The following is a 23,405-nucleotide window of genomic DNA, read 5'->3' as shown; positions in this document are numbered from 1 at the left end:
AAGTATAAATCTGATTTACTCATAAAGGTTTCATAAAACGTAGTCATAAAATCATGCTTTCATGTATGCATTTCTAATAATAAAATCATGCATTTTAAAAGGGGTTCACTCACAGATACTCTATCGTCGAAGAACCGTGCGAACTAAGGAGGACGAAAACACCACTAACAAACACACCTAAGCACATAAAGGGACCAATTAATAAAACTTTACTGAAGCAGTTGAATTTCAGAAAATGGACTTCATAAACGGATTCAAAACGTTGAAAAACCTAAGGGGGAACCTTGGGTACCCCCACGCATCGCGGCCCAGAAGGTCACGCGCCACTGCACGCGCCTCCGTATGTTGAGTTAAGTCGCCAGAAAGTTGGTTAGAAAAGTTATCGGCGTGGATGGCTGTAGAGCACAGTTCCTCCGATGGAGGCTTATGTGCTCCACGAGCCGGCCAAGACAAACGCCCATGCACTGACCTGGAACCTGGGATTCGATCGGGTCGGGTTGGATCTGGGTTTTGGATATGGGCTTGATTTTTGGGTTAGGCCTGTTTTTAGGCTGGGTTAGGTAGTTGGGCTTGGGCCAAAGGTTATGGGTTTAGGCCAAGTAGCATAGTTAGGCCGGGTAACAAGTTGGGCTTGGATCCAGGTTTAAGGGTGCTAGGTCGGGTTGACTCGATTTCGGCCGAAAACTAGGCAAACCTTCAAAAGCTCTTAACTTCTTCAATACTCAACCAATTTGAGTGATTCAAAAACAAAAGTTGTAGTTCTCAATGAGATGACAAGAATGATACATTGCATGACGGCTAATTCGTCGTGGTTTGGCCGGAAATGGCCTGGAAGTTATGAGTTTTTGCTGGAATCTAGGAAAAGCTGACTTCAAGCTATTTCTGCGTTTAACAAGTGTGTACAACTTAAAACAAGCTTTGATCTAGCCTTAAAACACACACCAAAAGGTTTATAGGAACTTGCTAACGTCGGAAAGGTCACGAAACACGTTGGAGTTCGTTGGGAGATGTGATGAACAGTGACCTCGTCATTGTGGGAGTTCCATAGTTATTACCTAAGGTTTCAAGGTCACCACGTCTAGATTGTGAAGGTTGTGGTGATTGTTGTTGAGCTTGGGGAGGAAAGTGAAAGTTGTAAAGAATAGAGAGCTCGGGGAGAGTTAAAGGGAATGAGAGAAAGTGATAGGGAGAGAGCGAGATAAGAAAATCTAAAAAGGGGAGAGGGTAATTCGGATAGGGTAAAGGTTAAGGGAACATGAATCCCACATAGGTCCCCTTGGTTCGCTAATATCCGAAAACATTCGTTGTTTCGTAAGTAGAATCTTCGTTACAAATCCAATTTCGAATCTGTTTGCACCTACGTGTTTATGGCGATAAGTACAATAAGAATAAACTAAGAAAATTAGTAATATGCATTTCGACGAGATGGTCAACGAAAGTCAACTCAAGGGTAATTTGGTAATTTAATAAGTCCGATAATACAAAATATGATAAATCAGGGACGGGGTTTCACACTAAGTGTTAGTGAATCTATTGTTATGATGGGATACGTATTCTTCGAAGTTTCAACGATCCAACCATCAAAATTGTTTGTATATACTTAAAGATCACATACGCCAAAAATCGCAAAAAACAAACATTCAGATATTAGCTAACCGGACAAAATTTTTCGACGGTTATAAATGAAAAATCACGATTTAACTGTTATTGTAACTCCGATTTTGTGCGACACATTTATCCATTGCGCAATACAATTGTTCGTCCCACAAACACCCTTTTGCATGATGCACGGGTTGGTACGTCGCGCAAAAACCCTTTATGCGACGTATTTGGTCCGTCGGGCAATTTTTTGGCACAATAATATATTTTCTAACAAAAACCCTATCCGAACTACAATAATAAATTTAAAGCTACTTAATAAATATATATAACATTCAATTTTACAAGTTTACATTAATCCTCATCCGAACTACAATAATAACTATAGCTATCCTCACTACTATCATTTTGGATTCCCATTCGTCCTCATCTTCGTTTGCCTCTTCCGGTGCATTATATCACGGCAGATCACCAAGCTCAATTGAAATTGACTCTATTTGTATTTCGATTTTAGGATTACTTCAAACAGTTCTTGGACAACATTAGTACCCGGAGTGTTTCTTCACCAATTTCTATCAAAGATGATAAATGTTGGTCAGCGATGTTGTCGTTGTTGTCATCGTGAAATGGTCTTTGCGTAACAGTGAACCAAAATGTTGCGCAAAGGTCATTTGCGCGACACAGTTAGTCTGTCGCGCAATTTTCTAGCACCAAATCAAGACTTTTATTGTTTTCCCAACATTGCGCGACAAAAGTACACCTTTGTTACACTAAACAGTTTTGCTCGACGGAATGCTTCGTCGCACAAAATTGTTTTGCACGACAGAATGATTCGTCGTGCATAATCCTATCGCGCAAAATGTCCTTGTGTGACACTTTGTTGTCAACGTTGCGTAAAATGTCCTTGTGCAACGTAATTTGCTTCGTCGCGCAAGTGTGTTTTTGTACTAGTGACTGTTTTGGAGTGGAGGTTGAATACAAGCTTCCATGGCGGCTTAGTAAAAATGGTGAAGCTTATTGCCTTGGTTTTAAGCAAACTAAACAAAGCATTGGATTAAGAAGTAAAAAGGTAAAAGATTTGTTAAAACAATGGTCTTCTTCTCCTTATGCATTGCTGCATGACGGATGAGATGACATGTCGGTCGTCGGTGGGCGCCATTGTCAACGACTGAACGACATCTTGCGAGTGGGCAACCCTTTGGTGTGAGGAGAAATGAGAGGAGGAGAAAAATGAGTGAGGAAGATTGGTGTGTAGAAAACGAAAATAATGATTTTGTAGTGAGCTGATCTTAAAAGTGAAAAATCAATTTAACATAGGGTGGCTTCGTCCATTTCAGATCGATCTAACATTTAAGTTATAGTTATGTTAATAAACTGTAAATGGTGGTACGATTTAGTTTGTTTGAACTAAAATTAGAGATGAAACTAAATCAAACCAAACTGTTAGTGAGTAGTTTGGTTTTGCTCGGTTTGAAGATTTAGGGAGAATGTCAATACTGTTTCGGTTTTTGTAATAATTAATTACTTGATTATTTAAGATTAAAAAAAAACAAAAAAAGAGCGAAAGAGGTACTTGTATAAAGTTAAATTAATTAGTTTATACAGTCAAATATGTAATCGAGTTGATTTACATTATTTAACTAATGAGTTTAGCAAGTCATTTGAAATTATGCACGTACGATTGAAAATGATTTATCTTTCGATTGAAATTTGATCCATCTAAATCACGAAAGATTTAGTTTGTGGTTAGTCCAAATCCACTAGTTTTATTTGATTTCAAATTCAAATCACGTGATCCCGTTATCTAAAATTGCCACCCACAAATTACTTTGAAAAAAAAAAAAAAAACCATATCGTACCATTATTAAACCGGAACATAGATATCCTCAAATTGTCTAAAGCAACCCCAATTCCCAAATAATCCTGAAATATGTGGCTATCCAAACATAACCAAATATTCTTCGCCACCCTACACACACCTCCAAGCTCACTACTCGGGACCCACACATCACGACCGTTAGATTCACCAAGCATTAAACCCAGTATACACATCGAACGGACCGAAACGACCTACCGCCACCTACATAACCCAAACCCACTTCTTCCTTGCTGAAAAAACCCTAAACCCTAACCCCCACGAATTTCAGCTCTCCTCCCCTCTCTCCACCGCCGATTCTGACGGTTCTAGAGAGAGAAAGTGAGGGTTCCACGGACAAAGACGAAGCCCTGAACGCCGCTGTTTCGCGTTATTGATGGCGCTCTACCTGCTCTACGAATCAGCTTCAGGCTACTCTCTGTTCCTCGCTCATGGCATCGACCAAATCGGGCAGAACACCGAGGCGGTCCGGAGCTCCATTTCGGATATCAACCGGTTCGGGAAGGTGGTCCAGCTCACAGCTTTCGATCCATTCGAGTCGGCCCTCGACGCCCTTAACCAATGCAACTCAGTCTCTGAAGGTAAATAATGAAAGCTTGTTTCTTTTGGGGTTTTTAATTTGATTATGTTTGTATTGATTACAATGATTGGGATTTTTTATTGACTTTGGTTCTGTTTGAATATTAAGTTTGAACATTGTTCTGTTTGTGTGATTGTTTTTCTGTTCGGTTGATGGGAAATTGAAGGAAAGTAATTTATGCATGTATTGGGCTGGCATTCAATTATCTACTGTTTTCTCTATCGATTATTGAGAAATGACGAAAATTTTGACCCAATTAAACCAGTTTCCTGCGTTTACATGAAAACTTGCAAAAATATAAGATATTGGAGCGTTGTTGAGCTGCCTAGTTGTGTTAAGGTCTCCAAGTTCAATTTGTTCCCTTTATGCTCCGGAAAACTTGCTTGTGTGTCTCGTAATGTATATGTGGAATTTCAAGTGGGTTAGTAGATTATGCAATTTACTAATGTTGATAGTTGAAGTATAGTGTTGCCTCTCTTGAATTGCTTGGTGTGTTTAAATGAAGTTTATTCTTTTAATTTGGTTTGGTGAGGTTCCTTCAACACAAAGGGTTTTGCTTATTTGTTGTGGTTGCGTTTCAGGGGTTATGACTGATGAACTAAGAAAATTTTTGGAAAAAAATCTCCCAACAGTCAAGGAAGGTAAGAAGCCAAAGTTCAGTTTGGGAGTTTCCGAACCTAAGATCGGGTCACACATATTTGAAGAGACTAAAATTCCATGCCAAAGTAATGAGTTTGTCCTTGAGTTGATTCGTGGCGTCCGACTACATTTTACAACTCTTCTCAAGAGTCTAAAGGTTTGAATTCAACAAATCCTATTTTGTTGTATAATAAATTCATAGGTGTTCTTGTTTGCTATATTTTGTGGGTTTATGATGTAAAGACATTGCCTTTAGAATTTGTATCTTTCAATTTTTGATTTTCGTTCTTTCCTTACCCTAGCCTGGAGACTTAGAGAAAGCCCAGCTTGGTCTAGGGCACAGTTACAGCAGGGCCAAGGTCAAGTTCAATGTCAACCGAGTTGACAATATGGTGATTCAAGCAATCTTCCTTCTGGATACCCTTGATAAGGATATCAATTCCTTCTCCATGAGAGTCAGGTATGATACTGGCATTTGTGCACCTTCATATTCGAAGTTCGGTAATTTGAATTGGGATTTTACTGAAGATATAATATTTTTGTGTATCCCTTCTCTGCAGAGAATGGTACTCTTGGCATTTTCCTGAATTGGTGAAGATCGTCAATGACAATTATCTCTATGCCAAAGTGTCAAAATATATTAAAGACAAGTCAACACTGTCTGAAGACAATCTATCAGATTTAACTGACCTTGTTGGAGACGAAGATAAGGCCAAGGAGATTATAGAAGCAGCCAAAGCATCCATGGGTAGGATTCCATAATATGTGCCTTTCATTTATCCATTTCTCTATCAATTCATTCATTTTCCTCATTGTTATGTTTGTTTTAATTTTTTCACAGGGCAAGATTTGTCTCCACTTGACTTGATGAACGTTCAGCAATTTGCACAGAAGGTGATGGACCTAGCCGAGTACAGGAAAAGGCTTTATGACTATCTGGTTTCTAAAATGAACGACATTGCTCCCAATTTGGCTTCTTTAATTGGTGAAGTAGTTGGAGCGCGTTTGATTTCTCATGCTGGTAGTCTTACAAATTTGGCTAAATGCCCTTCTTCTACCCTTCAGATCCTAGGTGCGGAGAAGGCTCTCTTCAGGTAGTTTTACACTCACTTTCCCTCAAGATGTTACGTAAAAGTTGGTCCTGTATGACAAGAAACAAGTAAAAATGTCCTCCGGATTCATTTTAAGCCTTTTGGTTGACTCTTTTGTTCTTCTCCTCAGGGCACTAAAAACCAGGGGAAACACACCCAAATATGGACTGATATTCCATTCATCTTTTATTGGTCGAGCATCTGCACGGAACAAGGGCCGAATGGCTCGTTATCTTGCAAACAAGTGCTCTATTGCTTCTCGCATTGATTGCTTTGCAGGTGACTTTGAGCCTTCCTCATACAGTATTGGTTGTCTAACTTTTCTTTTCTTGCGCAGCATGGTTTTTCCTGCATAAATAGTGTTGTTGCAATCTTCTGTGGTTCAGATAGTAGCACTACTGCTTTTGGGGAGAAACTTCGTGAACAAGTTGAGGAGCGACTTGACTTTTATGACAAGGGTGTTGCACCTCGCAAAAACATTGATGTCATGAAATCTGCAATTGAGAGTACTCAAAGCAAAGGTGTGTAACTAAGAGAATATGGTCTTAAGAGTTTTTACAGGACATCAATACAACCATAGGAATATATCGTATTTTTGGTCATGAATCTGTCAAATTATATTGTATGAGAACTGGGATCAACCTTTGATTTGACGTAAAATGTTGGTAGATTTGCTTTCTGGCGTGTAACTTTGATTGTTTACTTGTATGTAATAGATACAGAGATGGAAACAGAAGAAGCTTCGGGGAAGAAAAGCAAGAAAAAGAAATCAAAATCTGTAGATAATGGTGATGCTATGGCTGTGGATGAACCAGCTGCCACTGCAAATGGAGATGCTGCTGAGGGTAAATCTGAAAAGAAGAAGAAGAAGAAGGACAAGAGAAAATTGGATCAGGAGGATGAAACCATGGAGGATGCGAATAATGGACATGCCGAGGAGGATGGAACGGCCAAGAAGAAGAAGAAGAAGAGCAAACAGGAGAATGGAGACGATCTACAGGCTCCCAGCGATGTCAAGAAGAAGAAGAAGAAGAAATCCAAAAGTGAAGACAGCGACTAAATTACAACTAACGTTGTTCTTGGTGCTCAAGGGGCTTGTGGATATCCCGGCTTGCTGCCATCATGTTGTTTTGATGATGTCTACAGTTTCCTTAGTAGGTTTTTATGTTAACAGCGTAAACCATGTTCGAAGGCTCTCTATGTAGTAGTAACCTTTCTAGTTGCACTCTTATCTTAACTTGATTGAATATGAATGTCGGTGTTTTTGCGGATTCTATGTCTGTGAATTCAAAGATCTAGATGTGCAGTCAATAGAAATTGCAGTTGAATGTAGGTTTTTGACAATGATTTTGTTATATAAAGCTGTTTTTGTTTATGGTTATATGCTTAGTGCTTATCATGCGATTTATTCGGTGCGAGAAGCAAAGCTTGAAAGCTCGATTCCTAGCTGCTACTGGAACTCCGCCGGAAGTTCAGCAGCTAGACGAGCTAGGAAGAGCAGACGAGCAACCGATGGAATTGATTTCACATGGTTTTGTTTGGTGAATGAATGACTCTAACTGCGTTTCTCAAGGTGCTGTTTATGTTTCAATATTTGCAATTCCTTGTCACTGATTCCTCATGGAACAGTTTCTTTTAAAGAAGTTAAGTGTTAAAATAAAAATTCTTCACTATTTTTTATTCTTTTTTAACATTTTCCCACTCTGTTTTGTCAAATTTTGACATTTTCTCTATATTTTACTAAGCTAATTAAGCAAATTAACTTTCTTGGTTACTGAATTTCCGTATATGACGATATGTAATATTGTATCAAGATGACTCATCGTGTATTTAGCCGCAATGCTATTTTCTCATTTAGAATTTTTGACTTTTTCTCTATATTTTACTAAGCTAATTAAGCAAATCATAATTTGACTTTGCTTTTGTCCTTTTGACTCCTTATTACACTAATGTCTACCTACCCATTCAGAATTTCTTATTCCAAATTCATATCCATTTGCTCATTTATTTTCAAGGTTATCTTATTCATGTCTATTAATATTTATCTGCATTTGTAACTGAGAGCTACTAAATTACGGCAAATGACGACATCTAATAAGATGACGAAGTTTGGGGCCATTTGCTCATTCAGAATTTCTTATATTTCATTATCAAAATCATAAAGGCAAAAAAAAAAAAGAAAGGAAAATTAATATTTATTTCAGAGCAGATCCAAGGGGCAGGGGTAAAAAGGGAATTCAACAGAGCTGGGTAGGTAAAACGGCCGCTTGAGTTTGAAGCATTGGAGGGTCCGAAGTCCGAACAAAGTACAACCACCACCCACCCCACACCTTAAACACACAACCCAACCCCTCCAACCCCTCTCTCTCTCTCTCTGCGCACTCTTACCGTAAATCTAGAGAGAGAAAACCCTACCCTAAAACCACAGAGAAACAATCAGCCATGGCGGGCAGCTCCGCGGTAGTAGCGAACCTGGAAGATGTGCCCTCCGTCGATCTCATGACCGAGCTCCTCCGCCGCATGAAATGCTCCACCAAGCCCGACAAGCGCCTCATTCTCATCGGTGACTCTCTATTCTCCATTAAAGCTCTTATTTTTTTGTTCTTCTGGCTCTCAATTTCGGGTCAAGTTTTGATATTTAAGAACAACCCAGATCCGAGAATTGCATGCGTTTGTAGATTCAAAGTTTGGTGCTTTTTTTGTTTTTGCTAATTGATTTGTGACTTATTGTTCCGATTTCGGTTCTCAATCCTGACTGATTGGTTAGTGAGAAAATGTAGGAAAATCCTGTCAAGTTTGAAACAGATAGAAAATAACTAATGAAGAAGATAAGGTTGCTGAAAATGGCTTGATTGATTTGGTTATTTCCCTTTTGCACTCGTGCTAATAAACCAAATATCGATTGGGGTTTCAGGATATTTGATAGTTTGATTCGGATTGTTTTGTTTTTTTGTAATAGGATAGGGTGCTCAATTTTCAATTCGTATCCGTTTCTTTCTCTCTTGCCATTGTATTCTATATTATGCAGCGAAATGCTGAGACATTCGTTTCCAAGGGATGTCATGCTGGCGAATTCTGGCATGCCGGCATGCCACCTGTTAATACATTGCATACTCATGTAGGTATCCCTGTGTGTGTCAATATATATGTTCTAGATTGAGATTTTATCCCCACCTTTGCTGAGAAGGAAGATGGGGAAAAACTATGAGTTTTGGATGTCTTTCCTATGTTGCTTCTTTCGGTTATGATGCATGAAGGACCAATTTGGTTGATGCTTGAAGAATGTTCTCACAGTTAGCAGTATTTCTATTGAAGGAATTCTTCTTCCTTTCTTTTCTTGAATGTTTTCATGTGTGTAATCGTACAATTTGTTTGGTACAGGCCCACCCGGATCAGGGAAAGGTACCCAATCACCTATAATTAAGGATGACTATTGCTTGTGCCACTTGGCTACTGGTGATATGTTGAGAGCCGCTGTTTCTGCTAAGACTCCTCTTGGGGTTAAAGCTAAAGAGGCTATGGATAAGGTGACTCCTTTTTATATGTTGTTTTACCATGAATTTTTTTTTCTTTGGACTGTGTTCTTAACTTCTTATATCACACAATAAATTTCTGATATGGTGTTATGTCACTCTATTCAGGGAGAGCTTGTTTCCGATGACTTGGTTGTTGGCATCATAGATGAAGCAATGAAGAAGCCTTCATGTCAGAAAGGTTTCATTCTTGATGGATTTCCAAGGACTGTGGTCCAAGCAGAGAAGGTCTGCATTCTTTGGCATCTGTGTATATGTTACGGTCGGTATATGTTCAAAAGTATCTTGTGTTTGTGTGCCCTTGTGCTCTAAAGTAAGGTTATATTTCTTTGAATGCAGCTAGATGAGATGCTGAAAAAGCAGGGAGCTAAGATTGATAAGGTGCTCAACTTTGCAGTTGATGATGCAATCTTGGAAGAGAGGATTACTGGTCGCTGGATACACCCATCCAGTGGTAGATCCTACCACACGAAATTTGCGCCACCCAAGGCTCCTGGTGTTGATGATGTAAGGGGGCAATATCTTTCCTTTTGGTCTTAGAAAAACATTGTGCATCCAAAAATATTAAAAGAGAGACGGGCAAGGATATTTGGCTAAAAAGGAAAACAGCATAATGTCGGTTGTAACAATCAAGTGATTTAAAAATATTAGTAGCTAGTGTTATGTTAATTTGTTTGTACCGTACTCTGCATGAGCTTCAATTATACTCTTTGGAAAAGTTGTGCTGAATAAGCATATGCTTCCCTTGCTTCTTGTTTTGTTCAAGGTAACTGGAGAACCTTTGATTCAACGTAAGGATGATACTGCAGCAGTTCTCAAGTCAAGGCTGGAAGCATTTCACAAGCAAACTGAACCGGTATGGCTTCTTCCTTACATTTGGGGAGACAATAGTTATGTGTGTTTTCTTTTTGAGGTGTCTTTTTTATACGTGTATGTTCTCTCGTAGAACCATAGCAAGTTGTCTGTGATAATCTAAAGGCCTGAGGCAGTATGTGCTTGAAATGTCTCATGGTTGTGCAGAGATATTTTAGCCATTGTTTCTGAACTGATACTTCTGCAAATTTTTATATTATTTGTTCCGGTGCAAAATCCTCCCCATCGCCTTTTTTCATTTTTAGTGTCGGATATTTTATTCAACTTGCTTGTTTATTACACCATTTCATGTTTCGTATGTTTTCGTTTTACTTCTCATTATTTTCTGTAACGGGGCTCGTTATTTTGATGTGCAGGTTATTGGCTATTATTCCCAGAAAGGCATTGTTGCCAATCTTCAAGCGGAGAAACCTCCTCAAGAGGTCACTTCCGAGGTTCATAAAGTGCTCTCGTCGTAGAACATGGTCCCTTTGCCTTTAGCTTGGATAATTTATCCAAAAAGTCCTAGTTCTTTTTTTGTTCATTTGTTTTCTGACATACAATTGAATTCACCGATTCTGCTCATGTTTTTGTTGAATTTCAAATTGATAGTACCGGCTGCTGTCAACTCTTGAGAGCTTAATGAGAGGAGTAACTTGTGAAATAAGAATTATGAATTTTAGTGGCAGTTTAGTTTTGTTCATTATTTTGCTGCAGTCCTACCTCAATTTTCTCATGCGATGTTTTTCTCCATGTGCCGTTGCTTGTACTGCAAAGATTGCCGCTGAAACAGAGAAATGCTTTTCTCAACCGGACAGAGAAATGCGAAGGAGACGTTCTCAAAGTTGAACTCTCCATGAATTTTTTGACACCTCCCAGTTTAACGCTAATTCCTGTGCAAGCACTCTAAAACATTGTGCAAAAACATGAGGTGGTAGATGGTTTATGGAGAGTCTCATTTTTGAGAGTCTCCTCGCAATTTTTCAACCGGACAAAATGGAATTTCTTGAAGTCGGAGTGATGAATTAAGTATTGGGTTGAAGTTGAACTCAAGTGTTGTGTAGACCGATAAGTCCTAGCTAGCACAGCGGGAGGAGAGGGTTTCTCACATCGGGCACGGGTACACGACAGTGGCGGTAGTATCATTGCAACGTGAGAAAGTTAAATCACATAGCATAGCATCATGTTATTGGTTAAACTTGCAATACGGCCGGTATTGCGTCCCTGGTGATGGTCAAATGCGTGACTTTGGCCTAATGCCAATAAGTCCAGCACTGCATGATACATTGCTACACCATCTTTACACACCGATGGTGCTTAGTACTATTAATTAAACTACTACGATTCCATCCGTGTCTAGCGCAAAGACGCCACGAGCAACTAGCAAACTCCTCATATGAACTTCCAAGTACGACGAAGAATGGAGGACCATAGACCTACGCGTCCACTTTAATCTTTGCATCCAGATGAGTGAACTCCTGGAAGAAGGCTTTGAAATGCTCGTATGAATGCGTCACATCATCAACAGCACACATTTCTCGTATGCTATGCATCGACAGCTGCGGTGCACCTACATCAACGGTTCGTATTCCCACTCCACTTGCAAGAATGGGACCGATGGTCGAACCGCATGCCATGTCATTACGAACCACAAAGTCCTGCATTTGAAGCAAACTCTATGATATTAATCAAATTATTTTATCACCTCAGCTCTCCCGCCGTAGATTGACATTAACAGAAAGTGTGCCCGGTTTCAGTTATTTAACTTTCACAGCTAGAATACAAATCGTAGGGAGAGGCTGACCTGGACAGGAAGGCTGTGATTCCTTGCTATCTCCCTGAATATTAATGCAGTGATGGCATTGGTTGCGTAGCGTTGATTTGCATTGTGTTTGATCACAAGGCCCCCATGCAACTTGGGTTGGTGATTCTCTTCGTGTTTGTCCTGAATTAGATCCCTCGGTTAATATTGAGCAAAAGTAACAGCACTGAAAAAATTATTAGTACATATTGAACAAACATACCATATAATTAGGATGTAAGGCATGTGCCATGTCAGCAGATACAAGAAAGCTCCTCTGAATAGCTTTCTCGAGCAGCTTGGGAAAAGAGGTAAAAAAAAAAAAATCAGTGCAGTGTATAAAAAACAAGCTTTCCCGATGAAAACATAGTTACTAGGGTAAGTCTTCAATAGTCCGGCTTTATATCCATTAGATTGGCAAGTAAGTTAGTATTTCTTCAATACATTCCAGACCGTTTATTTTCCGCACTACTAAGTAGTCCAGACTATTAAAGAAAAACTGTAGTTACCAAACCCAATAGGGACAATACCATACAATTTGACATCAAAGAGTCACTACCTTAGAATCTGTGGTGAAGGAACTTGTAATTCGTGAAAGAGTATTCAACATGGCTGGAGACCCAGCGCCCTGGGCTGAATCAGATCCGACCTCCTCATGATCAAACAAAGCCACCATTCTAACACCAGACTCATCTTCAAGGTTGCTATCAGAAGATGTTGCGTCTATCAATGCCTGGAAGTAAACAATAGAGTAAGAAACAAGAATCATCTGCTCGATATTGCAACAACATACTTTAATGTAATACCAAACGAAAAGGAAATACACGAAAGGATACGGGTGGTATACTGCAGAGAACACAACTAACCTACAACTGGAATCTTGACAGAAAGAGATAGCCTCAACAAACTTTACAAAAGTTTCTTACCTTTAGAGAGCAAAATGACATGCAAAGATTATCAAGCCTTCCTGAGAAAATAAATTCTTTTGCGGCACCAGCTACTATGCTTGGTTGAGTATCACATACTTGCAATTCAAAATCAGATATATGTTCCGGTTCACATCCAAGCTGATCTGCAAGTAGCTGGAAGAAAGAAAGAGAAAATCAATATAATCACCACAAAAGCATAACTAAAGTTGAACCCATCTAAACGAGTAATAGTTGTCTTATCATCCGCTAATTCATTCATGCAATATGAAAACAACCAAACGATCAACTGATTCTCCAAGGTCAAACAGAAAGCTTAGGTTCAAGAATTATTGACCTGTAGTAGAAGTGAGTGATGCTTCGAGGCATTTGAGGTTGTTTTCTCATTGGATTTCTTTCCATCAGTCTGAGCATCGCTGTTAGCCTCACCATCTTCAGCAACCACTTTTTCGAGCTCGGCCTACAAAAACAGTTTTTTTTTGGTAAAAGAAAGCACAAGTGAATAGGAAGGAACGAAAATTGACTATTCTATGATAAATTATGCAAGAAAATTCAGTAGTTACTCCACTTTCAGATACTAAATACCATCCTTGTTAGATCTAATGAGCATGGGTATAACAGCATATATGATGTGATTCCAAGATTACCTTGACTGCCGTTGCCAAGATGGGAAGAAGATGCGTCTGTGTATTCACCTTGAATGCATCTTTAACATCCCTGCCAAAGGACGATGAAAATATACTTGAAAGTGAGAAAGCAGAAATAATTTAGCTAAAGAAAAAGACTCACTAATGCATATTAATTTCAGTATCAGTCATACATCATAGAGTGATTACCTGTCCAAGTGAATTGCCAGAGTAGGAATCCGCATTATGGGCTCCTCAATTCGAACAAGTTTATGCGAATACGAAACAGAGCCATCCTTTTCTTCTGCCACTATCACCCTTCCTGCAATCGTCAAGTCACGGTCGAACCATGTATGCCACAAGCCACCACCATAAGTTTGGACACCCACTTCCAAGAACCCGCCTTTAGCAACCTGCACAAGCCGTCCATATTCCAAAACCGTTCAAATTTTTCGACACCGTATCCATTTGTTAATTGTTATAATTTCAGGCTTATCAGCTCCTTTTTGTAACAATCAAATTCAAATTCAAACAAATCGGGACAATACCTTGGAAACCGGTTTCAATTTGAGACAAGGACTATCAGTATGAGCACCAACAATCTGAAATCCGTTTCCAGCAACATACCTATACACAAACATACCTCATACACATTTTAGCTTTCCGAATAATTAAACCCGAAAAGATCAAAACTTTCAACTCCATCAATTCTCCCATGAATTTTTCGACATCAAACGGAAGCTTAAATCAATAAAAACAAACAAGCAGGCTCGAATTAAAAGTGCTAAATAATGAAAAAAACTGAGCGTACTTTTTACCGATTGCGAAAGCAACAATGGTGGAGTAATTCCTGGTAAAGAAATACTTTTTACCAGCTTCCAATTTCCAATCCTCCCTCTCCAAAACTTGCTCGTACCCCGCGCTTCGCAGCTGCTTCTTCGCCTCGTCTGCAGAAGAAATCGAACCAGATAACAAACAATTACCAATAGCAACAAACTTTGGATTGAAATTAAGCAAAAAAGGGGATTTGGGTTTTTACCGACGGCGTGGAAGGCGGTGGGGGCGGCGTTTAGGAAGCTGATGAGATCAGAGGCGACGGAGTCTGGTTCTTGCTTTGCCATCTCTGCTGTGCTGGGCTGAGCCGACTCAGTGACGCGCTCTCTGAGTGTCTCCTAGTGATAAAGTTCTTGTTCAGTGGATCGTTCTGACTCTGCATGCGAATTTATTTGCTGAATCCCGGCAACCCGAATCTGTTCGCGTGATTTGTAAAACTTTTAAAGGTTGATATTATAAATAATTCTACGAAGATGCTTTTACAAAGAATCAATTAAAACTAAAGCCAGTTAATCTTAGCATAAAAACATATAAATAAAATTAGTAAAAATATTACGAATCGTTTATGTGTTTGTTAGAATAAACTAACTAGACGGTCTTAGTTTTAATTTATTTTTTACATAAATGATCTTTACAATATGATTCATTATATGAATGGTTCTAATTATAAACACAAAACTCTATAAATCAAACATGAAGTATTTTGAGTAGTACTACGGTCTGGCGGTATTCCTCTTTGCTTAGAGTGAGAGGTCATTAGGTTCGAATCTCGTAGATGGCGAATTCGATACCAAATTAGGCTGCCCATAGTGTGGCTTAACTGAACGTCTCATTCCCTTAGTGTAAAAATATTGATGTACTAAAAAAAAAAAATTATGAACATTTGAGTAATGATTTTGACCAATAATTGTTTACGCGTGTGAATGATTGTCAATATCGCATGTTAGTCTGTTAGACGAATGTCGGTAATTTATAATTAAAAGAATTTCAAGTTTTTGATATTGTAACTTTTTGTATGCTTGTGTAATATTTGGATCAATTTAACCATGAACTATCCAAATTGCCAATGGCACATCTTAAAGTTAGAAATAAAAAAACTTTGGGCATCAAAGATAATGGAATTGAGTGACATGTGATCCTTATGAAGAATCATATAAAGCAACAAAAGTACTTCGCATTAAATATATGACATATACTAGGTAAATTCGTCTAAAAAGTGAGTCTCTAGCGACTCACTGGAAGCATGTTCTTTCTACCTTAGCAATTAACATTCGTGTTTGGGCTCGTTAAAATTAAAAAAATATATATATGTTAAACTTGTTCTCACTCTTCTAACCTCTCTTCTCGCCAACAGATGAACTCAAACAATCTCTCTTTTCTTCTCTGCCATTCCAATACGACGTCTATAGATTCTACAAAGAAATAAGGAATTTAATTTTTGAACTTGCTTCTTGATGGAAATTTACAATTTTTTATTTTAATTGTATTTGAGAATCTGCATCCACCACCTAAAACGTTCAATCTCTGCAAATGTTTGTCCTCCAATGGCCGACCATGGACATTCAATCCCTAATCCAACTTTCTTTATCAAGAAAAATAAAGGGAGCAACAAGAAAGACCCATGAAATTAAGAATTGATGTCTACTATGATCTTAAGTGTTGGTACGGACGTTCAACAATTTTCATCTAGGATCCATGGTGACCGACTGGAATTTTTACAATTGTTGCATCTGGGTTCATTGGGCAGGAAAGATGACACATGGTAGAGAAGAAGAGAGCGAGAGAGAAAGATTGTTTAAGTTCATCGACATGGGCGGAGCTATGAAAGGACCATAATGGTCCTGAGCCTACCTGACAAAAAATTAGAGTTATTCTTATGATTTTCAAAGATTTTTCATAGGATTAAGGCTCCAACTAGAATCTTTTCTTTCATTGGGTTTGATTTGAGGCTAGTGACTTTTTTGTAGTTAACCAGCGATACTATGAGTTTTGCGGGACTCAGATGATCAGAAGAGAGGGCAGGTGAGATAGCTGGTTTTTATTTTTATATTTGCTTTATTCTCCTTTTCCTTCCTTCCTTCTTCCTCTTGCCATTTACAAGAACTTTAAATTGTATCTGAGTCATGATACTAGGCATGAGAGTTGAGTTGAGGACACCAATCCCAAATAACGGTGGTGGTAGTTTAGGACACGAGACACACTAATTTTTCTTATATCAAGAGAGCATTTTAGGGCGAGATTTTTAGGCCCCTCCTGAGCTACTGTTCATCGGGTTAGGGAGACGAGAGGTTAGAGGAGAGAGAAAACAACTTTAACATTTTTTTATTTTTATTTTAGCAGAACTAAAGATGAATATTAATTGCTGATAGAAAGAACACGCGTCTAATAAGTTGCTTGAGATTCAATTTTAAGACGAGTCTGCCTAGCATATTTCTATATATAAAAAGAAAGAAATAGGACATACATGAGAATTTGTGAAACTTTAACCTTTGTACAGAACTCTTTAATCTAAAATTTTGCTAAAGGAGTAAAGAATTTGCAATTTAAGTAATTGAAAGCATTTGTTCCTGTATTCGAATTCCTTACCACAATATTAATAAATTAGAAACTCTGAGTCGCCCTTGATTGCATTTACCATATGTTGGCTTTCTAGTCACTCATTCTATTCCATCAAAACCATCTTTGTGTTTTTCTTTCTCCTTTTCTGTTTTTTGTCACTCGCCAAACAAAGCATAAATTAAAATGCATTTAAATCATCTCTTGTTAACATCTCTCCAAAAGTCGAATACATAATTTGTAGTTAATAACACTCGGAAAACATGGATAACTACTAACCTAAATCACAGTTTTGCTTTTGCCAACAGCCCAAGTGTTAGCAAAACTACTATTACAAGAAGCACTTTTGAGCTAACCTGCTTTTTATTTTCCCGGGAAAGCCAAACGGAATAACCGTCGACCGCATGGTTGTTGTACAATTACCATAAAACCCTCTCGAAGGTTCATTTTACTGGGCTAATTTTGCAATAAACCAAGGACAAATCGGACATTTACGAAGGTTCAAGAATCAAGAACTATATTGCCTTACACAACAAGCTTCAAGCTTCTCTGTGCTTTCTTTCATTTCTTCTCTTACAATCTTTCAAACTCCTCGCTTTCCCTCTCTCTCTCTCTCTCTCTCTCTCTAAAAACCCAAAATTTACAGAAAACAGAGCTTCTTCCAAAACCCCAATTACAGAGAAGCACCACTCTGTAATTTCCATGGCGAAAGCAAGAAACTTGAAGGCCTCCACATTCACCACAAACCCACCGCCGCCGCCGCCATTCTTCCACCTACTTCCATTCACTCCGCTAACCGCCTTCCTCTTCTCCCCGAAAACCCTCCGCCTCCGAAACCCGAAGCTCTGCAGCAACAGCAAGCACCCATTAGCCGTCCCAATCTTCTACCTCTCCTTCCTATTTTCCATCACTTTCTTGGGAATTTCCTTTCTCACCCTCGTCCCCTCATACCCTCCTCTCCTCCCCTGTTCCCATTTCTCCTCTCCAACTCCTTCTCCCACTTCTCCAGTTTCCGCCACCAATGGGGAGGAAGATAATGACCCGCCGAGCCTGTCAACCAGTGCAATGGTACCGCTGCCGGCTCACGGGGCTTTCGGGAACCTTTCGGAGGCGGAGAGGGAGTTCTGGCAGCAGCCCAGCGGTGAAAATTACCGGCCCTGCTTGGATTTCAGCCTTGGGTATCGGAGAATCTCTCCCAGGATTTCTGAGGAGAAAAGGAGGTTCTTGGTGGTGGTGGCGTCAGGAGGTTTGAACCAGCAGAGGAATCAGATTGTTGATGCTGTCGTCATTGCAAGAATTCTTGGAGCTGCATTGGTTGTTCCAGTATTGCAGATCAATCTGATTTGGGGAGACGAAAGGTTTGCCATTTGTGTTTTTTTTATTTTTTATTTTATCATGTTTTGATGTTGTTCTTGGTCCTCTTTGGTCAATTTGGTTATGTAAAAACATGATTTCTAGATTCTGGTACCAAATTAGGACATGGATTTTGTTTGATTCTTCGTGTTTAGCATGAAAGTCATCATTTTTGCATAAAAAATAAGCATAAAACAAGCGGCTTTGGAATGATCTACTAGTATTTTAATAGGGTTTGATTCTATCGAATGCTTGTGCTGATCGGTTTGTTTTTATTGAATTTGCAGTGAGTTCTCGGACATTTTCGATGTGGCACATTTCAAAAGGACTTTACAAGCTGATGTACGAATTGTATCCTCTCTTCCCTCCACACATTTGATGTCAAGACAGACAATCGAAAACAAGATTCCGCACGACGTTACTCCACAGTGGATCCATAGCAGATTCTATAATCAAGTACGGAAATATTTCTCATATTAATTTTAGTTTGCGAGTATGAAATGTCAGTTTCCAGTTTTGGGGTTGAGAAATGAATTGAACTAAGAAAGAAAATAATTTTCCTCAAACTTTGTTTTTGATGTTTATGCAGCTGAAGAGAGAAGGCCTTCTTGTGTTAAAAGGGTTGGATTCTAAGCTCTCAAAGAATCTCCCCCCTGATCTGCAGAAGCTTCGGTGTAAGGTACATTACGAACTTAACCACCGTCATCAGATATTTGTACACAATGTAAGTTCATGTTGTCATTGATCCCATGTTGTGTTTACTTTTCAGGTAGCTTTTCATGCATTAAGGTTTGCAGCACCAATTCGAGAACTTGGAAATCGACTTACAAAGAGAATGTGGATTGAGGGTCCTTACATTGCACTCCATCTCCGGCTAGAGAAGGATGTGTGGGTCAGAACTGGATGTCTCACTGGTTTAGGCCCCGAATATGATGATGTGATCACCAATGTTCGGGAGTCTCAACCCGAATACCTCACTGGACGGTTAAACATGAGCTACACCCAGCGGAAACTTGCTGGACTTTGCCCCCTAAATGCTTTAGAAATAGCAAGGTATATATAGGAGTAGAAATGCAGAGTTGTAATTTCCTAGTTTTATTTTTGGACCATTGTTGAAGTTGGATGTTTAATGCAGGTTTTTGAAAGCTTTAGGCGCACCAAGAGGTGCTCGGATATACAGCGCAGGAGGCGAGGCATTTGGAGGCAGCAGGGCTCTGCAGCCACTTGTGGACGAGTTTCCAAATTTGGTGACAAAGGAGATGTTGGCGCGAGATGGAGAACTCTCTCCATACATGAACAAGGCTTCGGCTCTGGCTGCCATTGACTACACTGTGTCTCTGAGCAGCGATGTCTTTGTTCCATCGCATGGTGGAAACATGGGCCGAGCAATGCAGGTAAGCACTCAAAATTTTCTTTATTCTGATAGTTCTGTGTAAAATTAAACTTTAAATCATTACGTTTGATCAAATGTTCTCGATTTCAATTTGTATTTTTGACTTGGCAGGGTCACCGTGCCTACGTAGGACACAGAAAGTTTATAAAGCCGAACAAGCGATCAATGCTGCCTCTTTTCGAAGACAACTCCATCAGTGATGCAGAGTTTGGAAGCATCATGAGAGGGTTGCATAAGAAGTCTCAGGGGCAGCTGGAGCCAAGGGGTTACAGGAGAAACCGAGATGTGATTGCATATCCTGTGCCTGAGTGCATGTGTAGACACAGTACAGGCATTTTCTAGTGCCATTAGAGAAACATTAGGAACTCTATATTGGACTCAAATTTTCTGGTTCATTAATTGTGTGAGTTTTCTTCGAATTTATAGGAATCGAACTCAAAATTCTGGCTAAGCCACTACCTTAACCTGAATTGGACATGCAAATGGCACCGAAATGAGCTCTAATTCAGCTAATAAATGTTAAAGTTTGCACTTGAAGGGAATTGGTTGATAAGAAGAAGGAAGAAAACTGAAAAAAAGGCAGCAAGAAGTGAAGACAATTGTGTAAATCCGATGTTAGCACGTTGAAGCTAAGAAGAATGAAGATCAAGGGAAATGAACACAACGACATTAAGGGGGAGTGTTGAAATGCACTCACGTTACGTTTTGTTAATGTTTTGACAAGTTAATCCATGCACAATTTGATGATGCACTGGGTATATCACCAATGTGTGTATTATAGTTGGGTGTACTTCAGAATTTCTCTCGCAGGTATTATATCGTTTGTTCAAAAAAAAAAACACAAAAGATGAGAAATGCATGGGCATTAGTTTGCTAATAATAATAATTCTGAATCAGCTTGTTAGGAGTTATAAATTATAGTATTACAATTCTGTTTTTGGTGATTGCTGTAACAACAATAATATCGCCAGCATTTGCAACCAGATTAACCCTTTCTCCATCGGAATCACCCCTTTCTTCATCGGAATCACTTTCAACTTCAATCGTGTATCCGCCAGAATGCAGCAGCATCGGATTTGACGAGATTTGTGGGAAAGAAATATACTATAATATTCTCTATGAAGACAGTGTAGACATCGAACCAGGTTGCTGCCTTGAGCTTTTAAGAGAGGGCTTACCATGCCACAAAGCATTGGTGAAAAGAGCTTTTAAACAACCTCTCCCAAATGTAAACAAATCAAAGGCTTTGAAGAGAAGTAGAAAACAGTGGGTTGCTGTCTTCCTATTGCTAAACTATACATGAATAGTTGGCAATTAATCTTTACCGCATCAAAGGCAGTGTGATGGTCACGTTGAAAATTCACCACAAAATACCCCAAGTTTCGTTTCTTTCTGTCAAAGAATATCAAATTAGAGTAACACAATTTTTTTTATATATTTTTATGAATGACTGCATTTGAGTAATGAAATTGAAAATTATACCATTATGTTTGGATAAGGAAAATAAATTTAGAATTTTGTTAAAAGGTAGAATTTATAAATTGATATGCACTAATTTTCCTGTTTGGATTCATAAACATAAAAATTTAGAATTTCCGCGTGGAAATAAAACTTGGAATTTAAGACTTTCAATTCCCAAGTTTGAATTTCATGTAAATATGTGTCATTTCCAAATTTCTATGAGTAAGAGTTTAAAAATAACAAATTCTGTATTCAAATTCAATTGTTCTTTTAGGTTAACCAAAAAAGAAAAATTAACAAATTCTAGAAAATAAAATTCTGTCATTTCAATTTTCGTCATTTTAAAATTCCTTAATAATCTTAAATTTCCTCATCCAAATAGAATGTAATGAAATTTTAAAATGATGAAATTCTATTTTCTAGAATTTTTGAGTTTCCTTATTTGGCTAAATCTATTATGCTATTTTAGATAGAGAAGTACTAATTTTCATGGATTCGAAAGGACAAAAGTTCGACCAAAAAAAAAAAGGAACAAAACGACAAAAGTTTACCATTCAATGCAATTAAAATCTCTTTAATTTAAATTCTATTGTTTGAATCGGACACATAAATTTTCATGTCTGAATAATTCTTAGAATTTGTAATTTACGTTTAGGCTTAAAATAACAGCATGGGCTAAGAACGAGGTAACCCAAGTTAAAAAGCCATAATCATCGGCCCAGTAATGATCCCTCAGGCCAATGAGCTTTTAGCCTACGAAAGGACTGATTCGACTGAGTCCTCATGGAAGTGGGATTGTAAATAGATTAAGTTTAGATGTGGCTCGATCGAGTCTTTAGTGGACTAAAATTGTCAAGGATGAAGATGGTCTTTGTTTGGATGCGAATTATTCTAAAGATCAGAATTCATTTTGATCAGATAAAGATGAATTAATCTCACAAAAAGACTAAGAGTTCATAATCCTGGTTTGAATCAAAGATGTCGAGAGACTGGATAAAGGTGACTAAGGAAGGGATAAAAGGGGATAAAGAAATTATTCAGGTAACTGGCCAGTGACACAGTCCTATCAAGACTTTACCTCGGCAAACCTGATTATTCTTCAAAACCATCCCTATAAATAAAAGAGGTTACTGCAACATGAGAGGCCCCCTTCAACTCAACAAACAACTCAAAATGCTCTACGCGAAATCTTTCTCATGCCTTTAAGAAAATTACTAACTATTGTACACACCTTCAGTTTGGATAAGTAAACATCATTGTTTTGACAACCGACAACATCTTCAGTTTGGATAAGTAAACAATAATGGAGCCGTAGAACTAGATGATTCAACAGAACCTTCAGTTGGTTATCAATCCAAGTCTCGATTGGCGAAGAGTTTTCAATTCTTTTGCATAATGAGGTTACTTCATTCACTTCCTAGCAGAGTGAAGTGTTCTATAATTCGTTACTCTCATGTGCATTTTGCAGTTCGACATTCAGATGGTTGAACCACATTAATGAAATGCATAACTCCCTTGAATGCATGTGACCTTACAACCTAATACTGATTTTGCGCACCTATATTCTCACGAATATAGTCGAAGTGGCAACACCTGTTGCAGGAGATTCTGAACTTCGCAGTGAACAAGGTGACATTTTCTTCAGGTTATAGAACCCATGGCCGAGACATGTTCCATCCTCTGCCATAGTCGCTTAAGTACAGAAGTCAGCAGCGCATTCAACACCACCACATCTATTCTACATAACCGACCGAGCTTGGTCGCAAATTGGCACGCCCGCATAAGGAATGTTAGCTCATATTTACTCGGTCTGCGCCGCTATGTAGAATAGAAGGGGAAAAGATAGGATGAAAATTTCCTAGACAGAAGGAGATCAGATTGTTGTTTTTGCCACATTGGTGCATCATGGGCAAGATGCAGGCGAAAAGTGCAGATTACTTTCTAGGTGATATCAGGAGGTTGCTTCTCAATTTTAATCATTAAAACCCATTTTGCTAAACCCTAAATCCTAAACCCTAATCTTGTATCTTTCTCTCCATTTCCTTGTTGGGAATTTCATTTATCTCACCCATGCTACCCTTCTTAGTTTCATATATGTATTGAATGTTAGGTAATCGTCATTTCCACATTCGCTTTAGTTTTCAGGCAGCTTTGTGATCACCAGTTTGAGAACTTAGAATCTACTTCCATAGAGAATTTGGATTGAAGAGCTTTACTTTGCACTCGGTCTCCGGCTAGAGATAAATATGTCAGTCAGGACCAGATGTCTCACCGGTTTAGGCCCT

General features: G+C 38.7%; 4 protein-coding genes across 4 annotated transcripts; 3 read left to right on the top strand and 1 right to left on the bottom strand.

The window, feature by feature from the left end:
- Positions 1–3,703: 3,703 nt before the first annotated feature.
- On the top strand, positions 3,704–7,129 carry LOC103950033 (nucleolar protein 56). Its single transcript, XM_009361185.3, has 8 exons — positions 3,704–4,056; positions 4,637–4,851; positions 4,997–5,154; positions 5,255–5,442; positions 5,536–5,788; positions 5,916–6,064; positions 6,172–6,306; positions 6,502–7,129. Exons 1-8 carry the CDS (start codon positions 3,852–3,854, stop codon positions 6,843–6,845), a joined length of 1,647 nt encoding a protein of 548 aa, XP_009359460.2. The 5' UTR covers positions 3,704–3,851; the 3' UTR covers positions 6,846–7,129.
- A 957-nt stretch (positions 7,130–8,086) lies between these two features.
- Positions 8,087–10,858, top strand: LOC103950032 (adenylate kinase 4). Its single transcript, XM_009361184.3, has 6 exons — positions 8,087–8,348; positions 9,167–9,312; positions 9,427–9,546; positions 9,658–9,825; positions 10,085–10,174; positions 10,548–10,858. Exons 1-6 carry the CDS (start codon positions 8,228–8,230, stop codon positions 10,647–10,649), a joined length of 747 nt encoding a protein of 248 aa, XP_009359459.2. The 5' UTR covers positions 8,087–8,227; the 3' UTR covers positions 10,650–10,858.
- A 465-nt stretch (positions 10,859–11,323) lies between these two features.
- On the bottom strand, positions 11,324–14,750 carry LOC103950035 (probable aspartyl aminopeptidase). The gene is made up of 11 exons (XM_048587489.1): positions 14,563–14,750; positions 14,335–14,470; positions 14,072–14,150; positions 13,734–13,936; positions 13,545–13,614; positions 13,235–13,357; positions 12,898–13,053; positions 12,531–12,704; positions 12,195–12,269; positions 11,975–12,115; positions 11,324–11,828 (listed from the first exon to the last, which is right to left on the bottom strand). Exons 1-11 carry the CDS (start codon positions 14,642–14,644, stop codon positions 11,607–11,609), a joined length of 1,461 nt encoding a protein of 486 aa, XP_048443446.1. The 5' UTR covers positions 14,645–14,750; the 3' UTR covers positions 11,324–11,606.
- A 2,831-nt stretch (positions 14,751–17,581) lies between these two features.
- LOC103950102 (O-fucosyltransferase 37-like) lies at positions 17,582–20,052 on the top strand. Its single transcript, XM_009361254.3, has 6 exons — positions 17,582–18,271; positions 18,554–18,722; positions 18,856–18,945; positions 19,036–19,319; positions 19,402–19,660; positions 19,771–20,052. The coding sequence occupies exons 1-6, from the start codon at positions 17,616–17,618 to the stop codon at positions 19,999–20,001; spliced, it is 1,689 nt and encodes a 562-aa protein (XP_009359529.2). The 5' UTR covers positions 17,582–17,615; the 3' UTR covers positions 20,002–20,052.
- The last annotated feature ends 3,353 nt before the right edge of the window (positions 20,053–23,405 follow it).

The sequence above is a fragment of a genome, unplaced genomic scaffold (genome assembly GCF_019419815.1).
Source record: "Pyrus x bretschneideri cultivar Hongxiangsu unplaced genomic scaffold, Pyrus_bretschneideri_v1 Contig27, whole genome shotgun sequence".
NCBI lineage: Eukaryota > Viridiplantae > Streptophyta > Magnoliopsida > Rosales > Rosaceae > Pyrus > Pyrus x bretschneideri.
This window is presented reverse-complemented; position numbering and strand designations above follow the sequence as displayed.

Coding starts and splice junctions, on each gene's coding strand:
- LOC103950035 (XM_048587489.1), bottom strand. CDS start 14,644: ATGGCAAAGCAAGAACCAGACTCCGTCGCCTCTGATCTCATCAGCTTC. Junction 14,471..14,562: donor CACCGCCTTCCACGCCGTCG/GTAAAAACCCAA, acceptor TTTCTTCTGCAG/ACGAGGCGAAGAAGCAGCTG. Junction 13,054..13,234: donor ATCACTCACTTCTACTACAG/GTCAATAATTCT, acceptor TCTTTCTTCCAG/CTACTTGCAGATCAGCTTGG.
- LOC103950033 (XM_009361185.3), top strand. CDS start 3,852: ATGGCGCTCTACCTGCTCTACGAATCAGCTTCAGGCTACTCTCTGTTC. Junction 5,155..5,254: donor TCCTTCTCCATGAGAGTCAG/GTATGATACTGG, acceptor CCTTCTCTGCAG/AGAATGGTACTCTTGGCATT. Junction 5,443..5,535: donor AGCAGCCAAAGCATCCATGG/GTAGGATTCCAT, acceptor ATTTTTTCACAG/GGCAAGATTTGTCTCCACTT.
- LOC103950032 (XM_009361184.3), top strand. CDS start 8,228: ATGGCGGGCAGCTCCGCGGTAGTAGCGAACCTGGAAGATGTGCCCTCC. Junction 9,313..9,426: donor CTAAAGAGGCTATGGATAAG/GTGACTCCTTTT, acceptor CACTCTATTCAG/GGAGAGCTTGTTTCCGATGA. Junction 9,826..10,084: donor AGGCTCCTGGTGTTGATGAT/GTAAGGGGGCAA, acceptor GTTTTGTTCAAG/GTAACTGGAGAACCTTTGAT.
- LOC103950102 (XM_009361254.3), top strand. CDS start 17,616: ATGGCGAAAGCAAGAAACTTGAAGGCCTCCACATTCACCACAAACCCA. Junction 18,723..18,855: donor ATAGCAGATTCTATAATCAA/GTACGGAAATAT, acceptor ATGTTTATGCAG/CTGAAGAGAGAAGGCCTTCT. Junction 19,320..19,401: donor AATGCTTTAGAAATAGCAAG/GTATATATAGGA, acceptor TGTTTAATGCAG/GTTTTTGAAAGCTTTAGGCG.